Source organism: Nerophis lumbriciformis, linkage group LG08, assembly GCF_033978685.3.
Source record: "Nerophis lumbriciformis linkage group LG08, RoL_Nlum_v2.1, whole genome shotgun sequence".
Lineage (NCBI taxonomy): Eukaryota > Metazoa > Chordata > Actinopteri > Syngnathiformes > Syngnathidae > Nerophis > Nerophis lumbriciformis.
The window spans coordinates 25,575,727-25,593,441 of NC_084555.2; the positions used below are offsets into that span (position 1 = coordinate 25,575,727).

Here is a 17,715-nt window from a genome sequence, read left to right on the forward strand (position 1 = left end):
CTTTGCTCTTTAAGAGGTCAGGGCTTCAAAGCTGGTTAGCAACCAATGACAACATGAATTATATGAGCTGCACGTATAGATGTTTGTTTTGGAAAAATGGACCAAGAAGAATGTAACAGGTCATCAGTCAAGAGTATGATAAAGAATTTAATTTAGGAAAATAGAAATCCTGTACAAAAAGACACACAAGAGTCAACTCTTTTAACATTATTTCTTCAACATTCATCATAAGATAAATTACAGCGTTTGCTACTCCACTAAAATACCTTGTGCATTTCGAATATTTCTCTTAAAGCAATGCAGAAGAGATCATCCATAAAAATAGCAGCAGTTTACATGGCAGAAAATGCACATACATCATATACAATATAAGTCATCAGGTCCACAGTTTAAGTTGCTTGGTTTTAGTTTTTTTTTACAGTTTGTTCATTGCCAGGCTGTGCAATGAAGACGTTGGTACGGGCAAAGTTTGGCACAGAGAGCAGGGGCAAGGCATGCCGGGGAAGTGTCTGTAAGAGCTGGTCAGGTGGAGGGGGTCCTTCAGAAGGCCCTGGACCGGAGCGTGGAAACCAAGGAAGCTAGTGGTTGGGGGTGAGTGTGGGGTTGGAGTTGTCACTGAAGTTGGTGCATGATGCTGGGTGGAGCCCACCAGAGAGTGCAGGGACTGGGCCAGAGGATGCAAGGGCAGGTGGGCAGGTGGTGCTGCAGTGGTAATGGCGGCGTGGGCGACTGTGCGACTCTGGACGGCAGCGCTTGCGCCGTACGCGTCTCCCACCAGCTTCTTCATCTCCTCCAAAGAGCTGGACAGCATAAGAATATAGTTTCTGGCCAGCAGCAAGGTAGATATTTTAGACAGCTTGCGGACCGACGGGCCATGAGCATAGGGCATGACTTCCCTCAAGCCATCCATGGCCTGGTTCAGATCGTGCATCCTCTTCCTCTCCCGACTGTTCACTTTCAGTCTCAAGTCTTGCACCTCTTCCTTGCTGGGCTGAGATCGACTTTTGGGCTTTCCGTCCGTGCGGCTCGGGTCGGCGTCTCTGTCTGCTCGGTTGTCTTGGCAGTACGTCTGAAACATCTTGTTGGAGAAGAAGCTCCTGGCTGAGTCATCCACAACTAGGTCTGGGGATGAAGAACGGCTGCTGGTGGAACCGGCATCAGAATCCATTTTGATTTAAGCAAGGAAAAAAAGCTAATTTGTCCAAAATGTAACTTTTCAAATGCTTCCTAGTCTGTTCCTGCTGAAGTGCAGCCACAGTCTCCCTTCACTTTTTTTCAGTCTGATGACCAGTCTGTCTTAACTGTCACCCTCTGGGACAAGTGGGGTGTATTTATACCACCACCACAACAAAGGAACAATACACTGCATAATGAGACACTTAGAGCCACAGCCAATTGCAGAGGGGACACATGTTCACCCCCCAACACACACAAGTTGTCGTGAAGCCCCCATTTTTACCTTCCCACACCCACATTTAACACCCCCGCCCCATCACCATCACCACCACAGATGAACACCAACACATTTAATCAGATGTGTTAAGCTCCTAAGCATTTCAGTAGGATAGCTAAAACGTTCATTAGAAACATCGTAATGTTTTGCATATTATACAGCAAAGGGTCAGCAGATTTTTAAAACAAATGATACATTTTAGCATTCAAGCATAAAAATGGCTAAATAAACAAAAAATAGATGAGACCAAACCAATCATGTCATGCTGTTTAGTATTGTGGCCACAGATTGGCTGAGCCTCAGGCAGACTGATTACTATTTGTTAGTTCGTTAGTGACTTTTATTTAAACTAGAAGTAGATCCAGTGATATTCACAATCTCTTTTGCAAATAGGTCCTCATGGCTAAATTAGCAGCACAAATAAATTTTACATAAAACACATGTAAAAACACCACAAAATACAAATAAAAACAAACATTACCCAGACAATTACATTTGTAAATAACAATAATACGCCATTATCAGCATTCAGACAGAGGACTGACAATAACATTAAAAGCAGATTGCAGACCTTCTGTGGAACTTGCTAATGGCGATGCAATACAAAAGAGTGTCGTCCGCACAAAAATGAAATTTGGCGCAGGTTGCATCATGACACAAGACATTGATATAGACAGCAAATAAAATGTAACCCAATATAAACTCCCAGGGTACGCCATTTTGAATAACCAACACACACCATCAACCAGAAGTGTTCCACAACTCATTTACCAAACCACTTGTTTTATTGGATTAAAAGTGTCTAAAGATGACTAAAGGGTGTTATTTCATGTATAGAGGGTTCTCATTAATTGCAAAATGCATTACAAGGTCGTAAACAGGTTTTTTCCATGCCTGAAAATACTTGATAAATGATTACTACTTTACAGAAATTCATTTATCCATGTCATGTTCGGAAACAATTAACAGCAATAAACGAGGATTACTGTAATCATGATAATAATATTTGAACAAATGCACATACATCTTGAACAAAATAACTTATTCCAGGGAAATCTTACCTGGATTTTTAACTGTGAAAAAAAAGTGAATTATGACATCATTATTATTATATTTTTATTGCCCTACTATGCAAAACCAAGTTTTCTATTAGTACCTGTTTTTGTGTATTTGGGATCTGCATAGTACCAAAAATGTTGAATCAAACCATGCAGACATGGGGGAGATATTTATGAAACAATCTTGCCTTCCTTCATACTTTCTCTGAACGAACCTTTTAGAATTTGCACAACTTGTGATGTTTTCCTAACATGTGACGTCAGCGGATCGCTCCATACCTGTATATGGTAAAGTTTTACACGAAGAGCTTTGCGCCAGTCCACCACTGTCGTCAGACACTGGCGAGAATAAGTTCCTTCTTTTTCTCTATTTTCTTGCTTTAGGAGAGAAAGGCTCATACATGAACATGCATCCTGGGCCTATTATAAAGTAGTGTATAGGTCTAACATATTTCTCAGTGGACTCAATATAGAAGCGCTAAAAACTACAACGTGACTGATGGGGAGAAAATGTAGTCGAAGTGGAGGCACATAAATAGGACCACCCACAAAACGGCGTATTTTGAAGAGAAAGCGGTTTGAAGATGACAGGTAAAACATAATCTATTTTGACCAAAGAACCACCATGACATTATATGTAGACCACAAGGAAGTGTTTTAAATGTAGAAAAAATATCATAATATTATATGAACCCCTTAAATTTGACCTTGAACTTCACTAATATGTCACTATGTTCTGATAATAATGATCACATATAATCATAATAATAATAATATCCAAACAAATGCACATAAACATTGAAAACAATTAACTTTCATACAGTAATTCTTAATAGATAATTTACTGTATATTATAAACATCTCATAGGTGGTAAAGGTATGTGTATGTAAATACAGTGATGCCTCTCAGAGTGTTGTTTAGGTACCATATCTAAATAAGGCATAATATACTGTCCACTGTATCTGGCGGCAAAAGTAATGTGTTACTGTAATACAACCACATTTTTCATTAGCAAGTAATCAAACGTGTTAATATTTCCAAACCATTAATCAGATTAAATATACTAATTCATGTCTTTGTGCGTTACTATTGTCATTTTCAATTTATTGTCAGTTCGAATATAGATCTTTGAGTCTGCTTCTTGATAGATTTGTTTGGCTGCACTGTTACTTATTACTTCTATATTATAATCACCATCACCATTACTTACTTCTGCCACAGTATACAGTATATTTATTTATGTACAGGACAGTACATGTGTTGTTATTGTTACACTATTTATCATAAAAATGCTTAAACAAAACATATTTAAAAAAAGACATGGAGTGGAAAAACAACTCGTTGAGTTGCTGACAGTTTGGTTACCCCCAATTCAAAAATCCCATCTGCTCCCCTGATGTAATACATACTCAGGAGCAAGCAACATAAACATAAAAATCAATGGAGGGAAGAGAGAGAGGGGCATATTCTAGTTAGAAATAAAGTCTTTATTTTGACTTTTTGTTAGCTCAGTTCATTGAAAACTACACAATATTGCCAAAAGTATTTGACCACCTGCCTTGACTCACATAGGATCTTGAAGTGCTATCCCATTCCTAACCCATAGGGTTCAATATGATGTCGGTCAACCTTTTGCTGCTATTAAAACTTCAACTCTTCTGGGAAGGCTGTCCACAAGGTTGCCGAGTGTGTTTATAGAAATTTTCGACCATTCTTCCAAACGCGCATTGGTGAGGTCACACACTGATGTTGGTCGAGAAGGCCTGGCTCTTAGTCTCCATTATAATTCATCCCAAAGGTGTTCTATCGGGTTCAGGTCAGGACTCTGTGCAGGCCAGTCAAGTTCATCCACACAAGACTCTGTCATCCATGACTGTGCACTTGTGCACAGTCATGTTAGAATAGGAAGGGGCCCTCTCCAAACTGTTCCCACAAGGTTGGGAGCATGGAATTGTCCAAAATGTTTTGGTATCCTGGAGCATTGAAAGTTCCTTTCACTGGAACTTAGGGGCCAAGCCCAACTCCTGAAAAACAACCCCACACCATAATTCCTCCTCCACCAAATGTCACACTCGGCACAATGCAGTCAAAAATGTAGCGTTCTCCTGGCAACCTCCGAGGCCAGACTCGTCCATCAGATTGCCAGATGGAAAAGTGTGATTCATTACTTCAGGGAACGCATCTCCACTGCTCTAGAGTCCAGTGGCGACGTGCTTTACACCACTGCATCCCACGCTTTGCATTGGACCTGGTGATGTATGGCTTAGATGCAGCTGTTCGGCCATGGAAACCCATTCCATGAAGCTCTCTGCGTACTGTACGTGGGCTAAATGGAAGGTCACATGAAGTTTGGAGCTCTGTAGCAACTGACCGTGCAGAAAGACGGCGGCTTCTTTGCACTATGCGCTTCAGCATCCGCTGACCCCTCTCTGTCAGTTTACGTGGCCTACCACTTTGTGGCTGAGTTGCTGTTGTTCCTAAACTCTTCCATTTTCTTATAATAAAGCCGACAGTTGACTTTGGAATATTTAGGAGCGAGGACATTTCATGACTTGTTGCACAGGTGGCATCCTATGACAGTTCCACGCTGGAAATCACTGAGCTCCTGAGACCGGCCCATTCTTTCACAAATGTTTGTAGAAACAGTCACTATGCCTAAGTGCTTGATTTTATACACCTGGGGCCAGGCCAAGTGATTAGGACACCTGATTCTTGATTCTGATCATTTGGATGTGTGGCCAAATACTTTTGGCAATATAGTGTATGTGCTGGCGGCAAAATGTAACAAATTATGAAACTTGGAATCTAACTTAGTTATTACTCTTAAATTAAAGTGATCACTAAAGTAACCAAGTTACTGTTTAAAGGAGTAATCCGATTAGTTTTTCAAAGTAACCGTGGCAACGCTGTGTGAATATTGTTGGGGAAGGGGGTTCATAGCTTTCATAGGATTAAAATGGCCCATGAATCCTAAAGTTTATATAATACATTTACAGTAACTAAGTGAAATACAGTTTTTACAATTCTTATTGTAAAAACATATTTATAGATATTGACATACAGTATATGCCTTGTAAGAAAGTGTTTTACATAATCAGAATGTTTCTTTTGTTGTCTTTACTGTACATCTAAGCTTTTGTACTTGTTCTCTCTGAGTACACATACTATGTTATATTTCATTCATTTGATGATTTTTTACATGCTTATGTCAGACAATGAAAGCAAAGTAAAAGTGAGAGTGTCGACCTACAATCAAACAGACAACCTTATTGCCCTGCACCATAGCACCAGATATATGATGCCTCGAAGGCCTTATTTACATATGGTTCCTATGCAACACCCTGAAAGGCATGAAGCACCATATGAGGCGCTTGAACATGTAAAGAGCAGCGTTAATGGCAGACTAGATACAATTCAACCAGAAGCTCAAGACAAAGAGGGTCGGATAAATTTGACTTGGTCCTCCAAACTGTCTGCGAAATTGCATCACTATCACAAGAAGGGGGTCCTTTAAGAAAGGAGGAGGTAGTTAAAAAGATACTAAGGAGCGGGCAGGGCATTGTCGTCCCTAATTCAACCATAAAGCTACTTGCACTCTCACATCCACACAATGTTGCTTTTGAATAACACAATTGTATAACAGCACAATCCTCAATAAAAATATTTATATTTGTGACGTATGACTTTCCATCAAACATTCATCTGTACATCAGATGTGAAGACTGGATCGATCACAGATTCATGCTTTAGTGGTTGTGTGTCTACAGTCTATAGAAAGAAGTATCAGACCCAAGGCTCGAGGGCCAGATCTGGCCCACTGCATCATTTAGTGTAGCCGGACACTTCATTTTATGTGGCCTGCCATATCATTTAAAGTGACCCGCCACATCATTTAAGATGGCCCGCCACATTATTCAATGTGGTCTGCTACATTGTCTAACCTGGCCCACTACATCATTTAAGGTGATTCGCCACGTCAATAAATGTGGTCATCCCATCATTTAAAATGGGCCGCTACATCATCTAATGTGATGTTCCAAATAATTTAATGGGGTCTGCCACATAACTTAATGTGGTCCACCACCTCATATAATGTGGCCAGCCATGTCATTCAATGTGGTCTACCCCATAATTTGCTGTGGTCTGCCATACCATTTGATGTGGTCTGCCTCACAATTTAGTAAAAGTGGCTGTCTGTGGGCAACCATAATTGCGATGTGGTTTTGTTTCTACAACACACATGTCAAGCTCAAGGCATGGGGGCCATATCTGGCCTGCTACTTCATGTAAAGTGGCCTACCACATCATTTAACATGAACTGCCAAATCATTTAATGTGGTCCAAACATGCTTTAAAGTAGTCCACCGCATCATTGTATTTGGTCTGCCACATCAATCAATGTGGCCCTCCGAGGACAAGCATAATTGCGATGTGTCCCTCAATAAAAACAAGTTTAACACACCTGGTCTAAAGAGTATATTTTACTGTTCAGCTCAAGAATTTCCTCCCGAGCAGCGTAAACCCTTGTTTATACTGCATATACCCAAAAGAAGACATTCCTCTGACAGTGTGTTTGTCAGTGCTGCATCACGATTGTTCCATAAACAACTGACCACAAACTTTGAAAGTCTTTAATAGCATTGTTAAAGTGGTTACTTCATTGACCCACGGCACATCTCCTGTGATGCTGTGTTAGATTCACTCTATTATGTGTGCTCCTCAAACACAAGACTAGAAATCAAGGGGGCCCAGAGGACCCCCCACTGGAGCTTCATCAGGGTTCCCCACAGGCAGCTTTGCCCCTGCCAACATTTAGTGATATTATAATTGGAGAACCTTGGGCAACAACATTGGCCGTTTATTTGGAGCATATGGATTTTCCCATCGTTAGGCTTAGCGCCAACATAGGCTGCTGGATTTCCCCCTCGCTAATTGGGTCAGAGCCTAATTAACTATGTCGGACACAATGGTCTGGGTTTCATTCTCTACGGTCTTTTCAGACCTCTCAATGGCTGGATCTGTGGTACAGTTTTTCTTGTGTTTTGACACACTCCAACGTCGATGCCTGTCAAACGGTGCTTCGCATTTATCAGACTGTACATGAGGTAAAATCAAGGAGAATATCACTTATAAACTTTGAATAGCTTTGTACGAAATGAAGAGTTTCTATCCGCTCATAGATCATTGTTAGGGGCTTAATAAATAAATAAAATGTAATCAATCGCTCTTTTCAGATATATATGCATGAGTCAAATAAATCCCATTCTACTGCTCTGTCTTATTCTTATTCATGTGTTTGCAGAGGCAACGGGCCACACAGAGAGACACAAGGGTCTCTGAGTTTTGCATTTTACAAATGAATGCATAGCCACCCTCATGTTTCCACATAATCCTTCAGTTTTTAACCCCCCCATTTGGCTGTTTGACTTTCTTCTCTGCGCGGCACCTTTCATGACCTTCCGTCCAATTGGAGTGCTGCGTGACAGACGTTCTTAAGGTTTAGAGACCCTTTTTCTTCTATCACATAGGGTGCACGCCATTGAAAGTGTTCAGGTGACCAGAAAATGAGGGTATTATCACAGGCATATGCTTGTAGCGACAGAGGATCAGGCGAGATTAAGGCCTATCATGGCTCAATAAAGCGCTAAGCTGAAGGACAAACTTGCAGTGTGGACCAAAAGGCTTCCTTCACACTCTGTTGGCTATTGTTGAACAGGATCAGTAGCTACATCTTATGTACATGCACATTGGGCTTTTATCTTGGCATGTGGTCGAGAGCAGTCCCCTTGGAAAACTTTCAGCTACATTTTTTTTTTTTTACCATTTTGATTGTAACGGAATTGACATGGAAACGATAGAAAGGTTATTTTAGGAGATTTCAGAACCATTAATGTATATCAGCAACCTATGATTTTAAACAGGAAAATTCCCAAACTAAATGAAAATATCAAAAGTTTTACCAATTGATACGACTGGAGACAAACACCCGTTTACAAACAATGGACTGGTTTTCTTACTTTCACAATTTGCTGAATTATTGAAAAATGATTGCACAACATATTGGACATATTCATCAATAAAAGTGGAACACTCACAAATAACCAATATGAATACAAAGCCAACATTTCAACATTGATGCCATTAATCGAAAAAACGGAGGAAACAACAAAGCAATAGAAAGTAAGTGTTTTTGACCTAACAAAAGCATTGCACACAATTAATCATAATATCTTAATTAACAAACTAGAACGGTATGGCATCAGAGGGCTGGTCTTGAACTGGGTAAGAAGCTACATAACCAACAGGAAGCAATACGTGAAGCTAAGCGATCACACACCTACAGCTCTAAATATATCTTGCAGCATACCCCAGGGATCAATTCTAGGACCAAAATAGTTCCGTCGTTTGTAAAGTTTCAAAGGACTTATTTGCATACGATACAGCAGCATTTTATTCAGTAGACAACGCACAGAAGCTGATAAAAATAGTAACAGAATAAATCATTCAATTTAAGATATAGTTTGACAAAAACAGAATCTCAGCTATGCGGGAACAGATGAAGAGAAAGTCATACATAAATATAAATAGATGGTGTAGACATTGACAGGGTAGAGAAAAATCAGATTTTTGGGTGAATTAATAGATGATAAAATGAATTGGAAATCTCATATAAAAAATATAAGACATAGATGACAAGAAATGCTTCAATAATGAATAAAGCAAAATATGTTCTGGACCAAAAAATTACTCAATATTCTCTACTACTCGTTAATGTTACCATATATGAGTTATAGTGTTGAAATATAGGGAAATAACTACACAAGTGTGCTTCATTTACTAACAGTGTTACAAAAAAGTTTTTCTTGCCCTGATTGTGGGATCTGAGCCGAGGATGTTGTTGTTGCTTGTGCAGCCCTTTGAGACATTTGTGATTATGGACTAAACAAGTCAACTTTGATTGATTGATTCATTGAATGTGATCTCATTGTGTAAATCAAAACATACTTAATAATTCATGTGAACTACATTGATATGTTTGTTTTACAAATTGAGCACAGCAAATGAACAAACAACTGGGAGGAATTGCTATGATATGGAAAAGGTAGAATTAAATAAGCTCTTCTCCTTCCTACTCTTTTTTTGGACCTGTTGTAATGAAAAACTGGAAATATGTGATGTACCATATTGAAATTGTACGCATGTCCAAAATAAACTAAAACTATATTAATAACGTGTTTCTTTTTTTCATCAGTTTTACGTTAATATTAAAGTTTTGAGATTAAGTTCCTTGACAGCATTTGATTTGAATTATCACTACTCTTAACATGTCTCACGTTGAGTTGTAGTCTCAAAGTAAAATGTATAAAGTTGTTTCACAACCAGTCTAAACGGGATGACAAGTGTTCCAGCGAACAATGTATCCGCTTGAACAAACTGCACTGTGATTTATTCATTTAAACCGTTGGCAACAATTGCATTATTTCAGCGAAGACAAAAAGGCACAAAAGTGCTATGAAAATCTTCTTGGATGTTTATGAGTCACTTAAAAGTCCAATAACTTTCCCTCCCTTCTTTAAGGGGCCGCAGAGGATCACATGCTGAGGGGCGCTGCAGGGCAAGGGGTACCAGGAGGAGTGCCGATTATGAGCGGGATAAAAGGAATCCATGGCTTGTCCTCTCAGGTTGTATGGGTTCAGTCAGCAGGCTGTCCCATACACTGGCCTGCTCCATGCTGACAGAACTTCATAAATTACCCCACAATTACCCCGGGGAAGACCGAGTGAGGAAAGACTGCCCTGAGGGCGAAAGAGTGAAAGGAGCAGTTGCCGAGCAGGCCTCCATCAGGAGGCGCAGGGCCCTGATCCAGATGTTGGCCTTCAGGTTGTAGATTTCCAAATGATGCTTTCTTCCCTGAGACTGTCACTACACGTTTAATTTGCTAATTTGTCAGCATGAAACATATAAATAATAATATACTATAATATAATATGTAGTTGTAGTACAGTAGTATAGTAGTACCTCAACTTACGAGCTTGATGGTTCTGTGACTCTGAACTAGGGTTGTACGGCATACCCTAATACCGCAATACTAATGAATCATATTCGGTACAATACCACCTCTAAAAAGTGCATTTATTTCAAGTATCAACCCTGTAGGACAAGTGATAGCTAAATATGATTGACTCCACAGAACAGGACCCCGGACTCATAACAATGGATTTGCTACAAGAGGTCTATAGAGACAAAGATAAAGTCAAGATTTCACCACGTCCAATCATTATTTATTAGGACAATCTTCTTAACTTTGAACACACTACACACACGTGAATGATGGCCATAATTAGTCAACAGCCATACATGTCACGCTAAGGGTGGCGTATGAACAACGCCAACACTGTCATAAACAGGTGCCATATAATGAAACCACTCTAAACAACAATGACAAACACATTTTGGGAGAATATTGATTTTCTACCACCTGTCCTTAATAAACAACATTAATATTATAATTAATAATTAATTAAATAATTAATGTCATCAATAAACTTAATGACACAATATGTTACTGTATACGTCAGCAGCTAAATTAGGAGTCTTTGTTTGTTTACTTACTACTGAAAGACAAGTTGTCTTGTATATTCACTATTTTATTTAAGGACAAACTTGCAATAATAAACATAAATTAATAAAATAAAGTCATTAATGACATTTTTTGTGGTCCCCTTTATTTACAAAAGTACAAAAAAGTACCGAAATACATTATGGTACCGGTACCGGTACCAAAATATTGGTATCGGGACAACAATACTCTGAACTCAAACGCCAATCTTCAATTAAAATTAATTAAGTGGTGTTTGTACCCCACCACACACACACACACACGCACACACACACACACGCACACACACGCACACACACACACACACACGCACACACACACACAAACACACACGCACACACACCCACCACTCAAACAGCACAATTTTAACATGTATCATGCCTTTTAAAAATAATAACACACTTTTAAATAATGCCTATTGTATGAGAAACAATACAACAGAATGTTGTGACGACCTGTCACGTCAGGTGTCACATGTTCCGTTTCTTTTTGTGTTTATTTCCTAGTCAGCCCTCTTATTTTAGTACTACTTCCTGTTTGTCTCCCTGAGCGCTGTTTGGCAGCCTGACCACACCAGGTCATGGTTGCTAATCAGCTGGCTTCTATTTAAAGTTAAAGTTAAAGTACCAATGATTGTCACACACACACGAGGTGTGGCGAAATTCATCTCTGCATTTGACTTATCACCCTTGATCTCCCCCTGGGAGGTGAGGGGAGCAGTGAGCAGCAGCGGTGGCCGCGCCTGGGAATCATTTTTGGTGATTTAACCCCCAATTCCAACCCTTGATGCTGAGTGTCAAGCAGGGAGGTAATGGGTCCCATTTTTATAGTCTTTGGTATGACTCGGCCGGGGTTTGAACTCACAACCCACCGATCTCAGGGCGGCCACTCCGTGTGATAATGAGTGATTTATATTTATATAGCGCTTTTCTCTAGTGACTCAAAGCGCTTTTACGTAGTGCAACCCAATATCAAAGTTACATTTAAACCAATATGGGTGGCACTGGGAGCAGGTGGGTAAAGTGTCTTGCCCAAGGACAAAACGGTAGTGACTAGGATGGCAGAAGCGGGGATCGAACCTGGAACCCTCAAGTTGCTGGCATGACCACTCCACCAACCGAGCTATACCGCCCCATGCTGCTTATGCCTCCGCACACTTCCCTGCTGCACCTTGTGCATTTTGTGAAAATTAAAAAGTTAAAGTTAAAGTTAAAGTACCAATGATTGTCACACACACACTAGGTGTGGCGAGATTATTCTCTGCATTTGACCCATCACCCTTGATCACCCCCTGGGAGGTGAGGGGAGCAGTGGGCAGCAGCGGTGGCCGCGCCCGGGAATCATTTTGGTGATTTAACCCCCAATTCCAACCCTTGATGCTGAGTGCCAAGCAGGGAGGTAATGGGTCCCATTTTTATAGTCTTTGGTATGACTCGGCCGGGGTTTGAACTCACAACCTACCGATCTCAGGGCGGACACTCTAACCACTAGGCCACTGAGTAGGAAAAGATTATACCTGCATTTCGTCCTCCTGTCTCCTGTATCTTGGGGTCACAACTACTGAAGCCCTGCGAGTTCCGTACAGAACGTATTACTAACAACTACAGTAGTTTTATTAAGTAATATGTAATAATAATAGGTAATAGGTAATAATTTAACCTACTCAGTGGCCTAGTGGTTAGAGTGTCCGCCCTGAGATCGGTAGGTTGTGAGTTCAAACCCCGGCGGAGTCATACCAAAGACTATAAAAATTGGACCCATTACCTCCCTGCTTGGCACTCAGCATCAAGGGTTGGAATTGAGGGTTAAATCACCAAAATGATTCCCGGGCGCGGCCACCGCTGCTGCCCACTGCTCCCCTCACCTCCCAGGGGGTGATCAAGGGTGATGGGTCAAATGCAGAGAATAATCTCGCCACACCTAGTGTGTGTGTGACAATCATTGGTACTTTAACTTTAACTTTAATGTACAACATTTACCTTGGAGAGTGGACTATAAGGTAGTGCCTTCCAGTTGCTTCTAAATCAATCACACCATCAGCAGCTTCTCCATATTTCCAAGGATAAATGACACGCTCGAACTGCTTTGCCGAGTTACACGCTAAAAAGAAATAACACAAATTAATAACAAAACATTTGCAAAAAAGGTGAAATCCTTATATTATATTATATCATATTATATTACATCATTATATTAATGTGTCCACAATAGACTCAAATAGAGACACCTGGTTGCCAGGGTTGGCCCTACATGCCCTGACGTGCAAGAGGACTAAAGAAATAAATATTATATTATACTAATATATATATATATATGTATATATATATATATATATAGTAGTTTGGGGACCCCTGTTACACCAACTAATGGCAGGGATGCCGTGAGGAACTCGCATGGCTGCAGTTGTAGTGACCCCAAGATGCAGGAACCAGGAGAGTGATGGGCAGGTAAGATGATTTTAATATAATAAACAGAAAAGTAAGCAGTCGTGCATGCAAGGTCCGAAACAGATCAATCCTCGAGCGCTGAGGAGCACGCGGGGCTGCCATAAAATAGAAGCCTGCTGATTAGCACCAGGTGTGGCCCGGCTGCCAATCAACAGCAGGTGAGGGGAAAACAGCGCTCAGCGGAGACATGCAGAAAACGGAAATAAAAATAAGAGCAGTGATAGGAAATAAACACAAAACAAGGAAACACAATCAGAAATGGATAGACAGATCGTCACAGATGCTTGGAACTCTGAAACCTTAAAGCATAACAATAAGCCGAGAGAGACAGCTCTTTTACTTAAAACTCTCTTAAATCGGGGCACTTTTGAGTAAAGGTACAACTGTAGTAGCAATATTCTTGACTATTGTCGCCGCCTTTCTATGGAAGAAGAATTGTCTCACATCAACTTATATATATCAATATGATATCAATACATATGCATATATTATAAATATACAAATACAAATACAAATGTGATATACAAATAAATAAATAATTTGTATAAATAAATGCGTATTTGTAAATATATTTTTGAGATTTGAAAATATATACAAATATAATGTATAAATATAAAAATGTGACATACAAATAACTCAATAATTTGTATAATTACACATTTATTTATACACATTATTTATTTATTTGTATATCACATTTGTATTTGTATATTTATTAATATATGTATTAATAATCATATTGATATATGTAAGTTGATGTGAGACAATTCTACTTCCATACCTTTCTAAGTGATATGTTTCACAAAGTAACCTTTTTTTTTGTTTAGCGCTAACTTGACTTATAATGCAATACATGTTTGCAAATACGATTATGAGAATGTGGTAGGTCTATCTTTATTAATACAAAACTAACAAACCAGAAAACACACACACTTCCGCGCACACACAGCCACACACACTGACCGTGTCTTCGGCAACATGCGTGTCACACTTTTGAACAGTTGGCCACTCACTGAGGCATGAGGGCGGCATTGTGTCGGGAGTCCGGAGACTTCTGCTACTTTTTTAACACCTCCCCCCCTTCTAGAACCCCCACCTCACCCCTGTCTCCTTCATGCCCCCCGCCCCCTTGTCTGTGGTATCTTGTGGAAATGGGGGACCTGCTCACCCAAATAATCTTCCACCCCAAAGCCCAGGCACGGCTGCTGCTTTCATCAGCACCATTGTTTCAGTCTGTTACCGCCGCTTGTGCTCCCTCACCACGGCAACACACACTCCCCCCACAACCCCCCCCTGTCTCTGTCCCATCTGTGGATAGGCCTGCCATGTGTCTATTCAGAAGGGTGCCGGCGGCAACACAACTGTATGTGGAAAGTACATGATGCTGTCCTTTTGTGTGGCCCTCTGTCTCCAGCTACTTACCGCTGACCCTGGGGTCACCGCAAACAATAACCTGAATGTTGGTGGCCACTGGCCGTCCTCATTGACGCATGATTGACGAGCTGATCAATGGTCCATGGGAGTGTGTGTGTCTACTTGTTTGGCTTTTATACAGCCTGTGCAGACCCACTGAATTAAGCGTGTCTGTTTCTTTAAGTATTCCCCTTTAGGAAGGCATCAGGCTAGTTAGTGACACACAATTGATTTCTTTTTTTTGCTTTTCTGTTTAGTCTAAATGAATAACCACAATTTAGTTGGCACACACACGCGCCTTGTGATTGACAACATTCCAAAAATGTTAACACTAAGTGGCAACCTTGAAAGGCAGACTTTTATTTTCATTGTAACAACCAAATTGGCATTCTGCAGCTTCTGATTATTATTTTTTTAGATATATTTTGCATATAGGATGTCTTTTTTTTTTGTCCTGTCCAGCTTCTCAGGCAAATCATATAGTTGATGTAGATGCCCATATCGGCTGTTCAGATTTACTTTACAAAAGAGAAGTGTAGGATACTTCTCTTTTTGCCTTATTTGCATTTGACTTTACTAAATGTATTTATATTATCATTTGGTGCAACCGGGCCAGAGCAGGACAGGATATCTTTTTTTTTTAAATTCTGCCCATTTTTTCATGTGACACACATTCACTCCGTGAGTCACTCTAGAGACTCAAGTACCGTATTTTTCGGAGTATAAGTTGCACCGGAGTATAAGTAGCACCTGCCCAAAATGCATAATAAAAAACGAAAAAAACATATATAAGTCGCACTATGAACTATGAAAAAAACTGCGACTTATAGTCCGAAAAATACGGTAGGTGATTTCTCATGCACATTAAAACCTAAATCACATATGATGGGATCTGAATGCTGATGAGGAAATCTGTGACACATCATTCAGTGTTAAAAATAGATACTATTTATTTATTTATTTTTTAAATATTTTTGTATTTATTTATTTATTTTAATTTTTTTAATATGTTTTTCCATTTTGGGATTGTATTTACTTATCTATGTATTTATTTAAAATACAGGAGTGACTCTCAATATAAGGCACAAAATACAGACAAGTTATGGCCCTATGCATCATCATGTTGATGACTAGAACAGTGTTCTGTGAGTTTTTGAGGAATATTTTCTACCTTAGCAGAATGGAATGTGTAATGCAGGAGTGTCAAACGTACGGCCCGAGGGCCGGATCAGGCCCGTGAACAGGTTTTATCCGGCCCGCGGGATGAGTTTGCTAAGTATAAAAATTAACCTGAAATTTTTGAATGAAAGAAACAGCTGTTCTAAATGTGTCCACTGGATGTCACAATAGCAATTATTTGTATCTTTGTAGATGATGCTACGTATGTACAAAATAAACCACGTGATGTTAGTACATTAGTCGAGGAAAATGATCAAACTACATAAATAACATACTGCAATTTGATTTTGATATTATTTTTTTATCTTGATAGATTGAAAATTACTACCAATGAGTTGACTGATGAACATTATCACATAATTTATTCAGAAAATACAAATAACGACAAAACGATAGAATATTGTTAACAGCAACATGTAAGTGTAAAAAAACCCAACAACATTATGATTTGTACAATTTCAGAATGTGCTTATTCTATTTTTAAACAAAGAAAACAATCTGCAGTTGTCTTTATTTTCAAGTTATCATACCATGATTTTACCAGTCCGGCCCACTTGGGAGTAAATTTTTCTCCATGTGGCCCCCGATCTAAAATGAGTTTGACACCCCTGGTGTAATGAGTCATTTTCTGTGCACTTTGTTCTGCTTGCAGAACAAAACACAATCAGCCTGATTTACTTAAGGTTGGCTTTGGTGTATTTTTCAGACTATATTGCACAATTAAAATCCTTTAATTTTCTCAAAAATCAACGGTGCACCTTATTACCCAGTGCGACTAATGTACGGAATATTTCTGGTTGTGATTACCGGCCTCGAAGCTATTTTATTTGGTACGTGGTGTAATGATAAGTGTGACCAGTAGATGGCAGTCACACATAAGAGATATGTGTAGTCTGCAAGATGATGCCAGTAAACACCAAAACTTTAAATGTTCAATTGAGAATATAGAACATTACACACGGCGCTCAAAAATCTGTCAAAATGTTATAGCACGACTTTGGTAATAATTTCCTTTCGCACATTGATTTCTGTTTCCATAGCAGCGCACATCCGACTTCCAGTGTGTTCCTACTTCCGGATACAAAACGCTTGTGTGTCTTCTAATCCTGGCAGACTTGGTAACAAACAACGAAGACGACTATTTTCGGACAAATGAGGATTCACAACCAGAACCACACTTGCTGATGAACTGCTGCTTCTAGAAGCGAGCACTAAGTAGAGGGTGAAACGTTGGAGCAGACGGAAGCCGATAAAGTGAGGTGAGAACCCCTCGAAGCTGCAAATGTGGAATTTGGAGACATGCTATTTTGACATAAATGGCGTGTTTACCCCGAATAAACCAGCAAAAATGTCCCCGGCCATCTGGACCAAAGAGACAACTGTCCATCGAGTGAGTCGCACTTTATATTGATCATGATACATGCAGCACGTCATGTGTGTATCATGACAGACAGCATACACTGTATAGTTAGCTGGGAACGAACAAAACATTAAATGTGGGCTAATACTTTACCGATACTGTAATATGATTGTTCATGTTTTTC

General features: G+C 39.7%; 1 protein-coding gene across 1 annotated transcript; it reads right to left on the reverse strand.

Annotated features, from left to right (window-relative positions):
• Nucleotides 1-276: 276 nt before the first annotated feature.
• Nucleotides 277-1,168, reverse strand: olig4 (oligodendrocyte transcription factor 4). Its single transcript, XM_061967958.1, has one exon. It carries the CDS (start codon nt 1,166-1,168, stop codon nt 416-418), a length of 753 nt encoding a protein of 250 aa, XP_061823942.1. The 3' UTR covers nt 277-415.
• Nucleotides 1,169-17,715: the final 16,547 nt, after the last annotated feature.

Bases quoted from the DNA above. Each gene is read 5' to 3' on its own strand.
- olig4 (XM_061967958.1), bottom strand. From the start codon at position 1,168: ATGGATTCTGATGCCGGTTCCACCAGCAGCCGTTCTTCATCCCCAGAC.